The sequence below is a fragment of the Centruroides sculpturatus genome, unplaced genomic scaffold, assembly GCF_000671375.1.
Source record: "Centruroides sculpturatus isolate CEXI.00-Female unplaced genomic scaffold, Cexi_2.0 scaffold1897, whole genome shotgun sequence".
In the NCBI taxonomy this organism is placed as follows: Eukaryota; Metazoa; Arthropoda; class Arachnida; order Scorpiones; family Buthidae; genus Centruroides; species Centruroides sculpturatus.
This window is the reverse complement of record NW_019385983.1, coordinates 3,501-7,764: the sequence shown is the minus strand read 5'-3', so window position 1 is coordinate 7,764 and position 4,264 is coordinate 3,501. Positions and strand designations below refer to the sequence as shown.

Sequence of the window (4,264 nt, the reverse complement as noted above, 5' to 3'; positions counted from 1 at the left end):
TTATTAAATTAAATTATTTAAACTATTTAAACAACTGCTTTATTGGAGTGTATTATTTCACACAAATATCAAAGTGCTTTCAAACTTCTTCAGTTCATTCTAAGAATTTAAGAACTGAGAACTTTAAATTCCTTTTTTTTAAAACCTACTAAAATTTTTTAGAGGTTCCAGAACATAGTTTTGTCTGTCTGTTCAAGTATCAGATGAGAACAGCTGAATCAATTTGTATGAAACTTTGTACATACACTCAGGAAAGTCGCAAGAAAAATTCTGAATGTACAGTACATCTGTCTATCCAAATATAAGTTGAGAATGACTAAACCAATTTCTGCAAAACTTTACACAAATGTTCTGAAACATTAAAAAAATATTTCTAAAGCTCCAGGTTCTTAGTCCTTGAGGATGAACTGAAGAAGTCTAAAAGTACTTGAATGTTTATGTGTAAAATAAAATACTCTAATAAAGCAGTTTGTTTTGGTTTATAATTAATATTTTGGAGTATTAATGAATAAACAGTTAAAATGTACTCTCAAAAAATCCTTAGTTCCTTTTAACTTTTCAAAATTTTCATTATATACTCTGTAATGCTAAATATTTTAATATCAAAATTTTCATTTTGATCTAAAGAACATACCATAAAAAAGTTGCCTACTAATTTCCATTGTTAAATTTTCTAAATATACATCACAAGTATCAGTATATAGGCCTATTATGATTCTTTCTAACAATCATTTAAATATGACGATAATGAAAAATTAGTTAGATCAAATATATAGTATTCATATTTAGTATTTTAAATTTTTTATTATATTTAGTTTATTCTAATAAATATATTCAAAAATATCTTTACCTACATAAATCAAATGTGTATTTACACTATATAGTGTTCAAAAGACAAAATAAATCAAATGGTTATATCAGTAACATTTGAATATATATGAAACAGTATTTTTGGTAGAAAAAACATTTAATATATATTAAAATACTATATAAATATCATTGTTAAAATTATTAGACATGCTATAGAAAGCAAAAAACTAAAGGAATTAACAAATCTTCAACAATGTACTGGTGTATAAAGTAAGCATAATTGATGACTAAGCTCTTTTGAAAGAAACTTTACTTACTTCTTTTTTAATAAAAACAAAAACAACATCAATTTAAATCATTAACTTAGAATATAATGAATATTATTGTGACATTGTCACAATGATGGGTTGTAATTTTTAATCATATTTTTAATTTATATGCCCTCTACCTCAAATTAGTAGTGTCTTGCCCCTGTATATCATATTTTCCTGCTAATAATAGAATCATGCTGATCATCTATCTAACTCCTTTCAGAGGAAAATTTTTGAATTGAAATAATACGACTTCCAGTGTAAACTGGAAGTTTGTATATAGTTAATCAGGGCTTCTTGCCCATAAGCTTTCCATATCTGGTCTCTAACTCTTTTCTCCAGATTAAGAAGGATAGACAGACAGACAGACAGACAGTGGGAATTTATAGGTCTACAATTTTTTCAAATTGCAGCCCAATTATGTGAAAACTTTGGAGATTATTTGCTAAGTGAAAAATTTCTTGTTAGTACATTACTTTACTATATAATAAATTTTGAATGATGAATAATAAAATAATTAATATCTAGTGACAGTGAATGTTCTTTTTGTGGAATGACAGTGATGAATATGAGAAAACACCTTCTTGATTCTTGTAATACCCTTTCAGATATTCAAGCTGATACATTGAAACATGATTTTTGTTATCAAATTTTATTTGATGACAGTTTTGCCATATTAACATTACATAAACTGTGTAAGTTTTTTGTTCATATATCAAATTTAATGTAACAATGTTATTTAATCCCTTCTGTAAAAACACTCCTTATACCAAATAATAAAGCTTGATTGATTTATCCATGAACTATTTACTGGCTTACAATGTTATTCTTTTTCATTGATCACTATGTTCAAACTTATCAAGAACTACTGTAATTTGAACCCGTAGATTATGTATTTAAAAAAAACACAATTTTAATGCAAATGTGGGTTAGGCAATGGGGTGGGTTATATGCCAATTTTAAACTGCATCTACAAACTCATCAAACAGCTTTTCCTTTGTTTAAAGTCACCAAGTGTCTTTAGAAAAAATGAAAAATTCTTTGTGTATTTTAATACTTTTATATTGTGAAATCACAATGACAGATAAATATGTAGACATCCTCTTCTTCCATAGCAATTTTTCTTGAAACTATCAAATACATGTATATGCATACCTCACCATTAGTTTATTTTTGTACTTTCAATCCATGCATTAATTGATATCATTAGACACTTTTATTTGAATTTATATCTTGAAAACTGATAAACTCCCATTAATTATTCTCTACCTAGAGAACTTTAATGATTCAGACTTGTAATGTTATAATTGTCATCATAATAAGCTGTAAACTCAATGCTCTTTTCATTGCTATAATGTGAATTTGGAAAATTAAAATAATTATATAAATTTAAAATTATAGCCCTACTTTTGTTTGTGCTATAATGCTGTTTTGTTTACACACAAATGCATTATTTTCTATCATTTTTCCAACTAAATTGAAATTAATGATGATATTTATGGCTGTACCAACATTTAAGGCAAAGAGACAGCAGCTTCAAGAGCACTAAAAAAAAATAGTCAGCAGAACTTAAAAAGCACTGAACAGAACAACCAAACTTTTAATTTTGTGCACTATGTGAAAACTGTTATATGACAAAGTAAAAGCAACAGCAGGTTATTTATAGTCCTAACAAAAGTAAAGGCTAAATTTGAGATTATTTCTTTTGTAAAGAGTGCATCAGGAAGGCAATTCAATGTTTCTCTATGGCACATGATTTTTTTTTCTGTGTTGATTTGATTCTTTTTGTGACAAAATACATTTTGAATATTTACCCCAGATATAAAATTTCTATTAAAAAATTAGAAACTATTTTTTTATTCTCAGATTTGCTATTACATCTAAACATTTATGTAGTTTAATCTGTTTGAAAAGCCATGTAAGTAATGTTTAATTATATATTTTATGTAATTAACATTGAAATGGGAGCCAGGTATGAGGTTCACTCAGGCACCAAAACTGTATAGCATGGCCCTGATGACATTACAATTTTAATTTATTTGCTTCATTTTTACAGTCTACAGTGTGTCTGTTTTATATTAGTTAAAGAAATATTCATATAAAATACAAAATAAAATACTAAACACCTTTTGGGCCAGAAAATAACAGTAAAATAAAACTTCACATAATTCTTTCTAAACAGTAATTGAATGAATAAAACAGAATTTCAGTATCCTATTGGAGTCTGACCATTATAATTCATTATGTCTTTTCCATATAAGTAATCATAGTTTTTTGGCAACTAATTCATTCAACCAAAGACAAAACTTTTTATCATTAATAAAATATTAAAATAAAAAAATTTTAATATGAGTTTTAAGTATCACCAATATCTCTAAACCTGATATATTAGTTAAACATAACAAAGCTATAAATAACTGGAGAGGCAAAGGTTAGTCAACCACCAAAGATAATACATGTGCATGCAACATGCTGATCCCATATTGTGCAGGGAAGAATAAATGTCTTGTGTATTGATATATTTGCCAAAGCATTGCATTCTGAGTTAATTTTGCTTAAACTGAATATATTTTTAAGAATAGCTAACAATAGAATTTAAGCTGATAATATATAAACAACAGAAAGTATAATTTTATCATAAATTTAATTTTTATGCATTTGTAATCAGATGAACATTTGATCGATTATTGGATACAAGTGCTTTATTTCATGTTCAGGATGCCTTTGAGATCCATAATGAGTGAAATAACTTAATAGTATTCTGTTAATTCTTTTGGGGAAGGATGGAGAATAATGGAAAAATTTAAATAATAGGGAAACACTGGAATGTAAAGTATAGCAGCGAATGCTGTCAAGGAGGAATGAAAAACATGAAAAAATTTATATGTGATAAAATTACCAAACAACTTCATCTGATTTAAAATATTATAGTTTTTACATGGTGTTTCTATCCATTGACTACTAACTTTCAAATTTTTACTTCACTTTTCTTTTGCTTCTACAATTTTTCTTAATTTTTAAATTTTTATGAATTTTTTGATATTTTAAAATAATATATTACACAAATTTTACTTAGTATAAATATTCTCTAACTTTTTTTCCTATTTCTATTTCTGATGTTTATTATGTTCAGATCTATATGA

The 4,264-nt window shown here is 26.1% G+C and overlaps 1 protein-coding gene across 2 annotated transcripts in view; it reads right to left on the bottom strand.

The window, feature by feature from the left end:
* LOC111612924 (RING finger protein 44-like) overlaps positions 1-2,793 on the bottom strand; it is a 28,951-nt gene extending 26,158 nt beyond the window's left edge. For both annotated transcript variants that reach the window (XM_023354216.1, XM_023354215.1), the window contains exon 1: positions 2,529-2,793. In XM_023354216.1, coding sequence (XP_023209984.1) covers positions 2,529-2,585 — 57 coding nt within the window. In that variant the 5' untranslated portion in view covers positions 2,586-2,793. The remainder of the gene's footprint in view (positions 1-2,528) is intronic.
* Between the last annotated feature and the right edge of the window lie 1,471 nt (positions 2,794-4,264).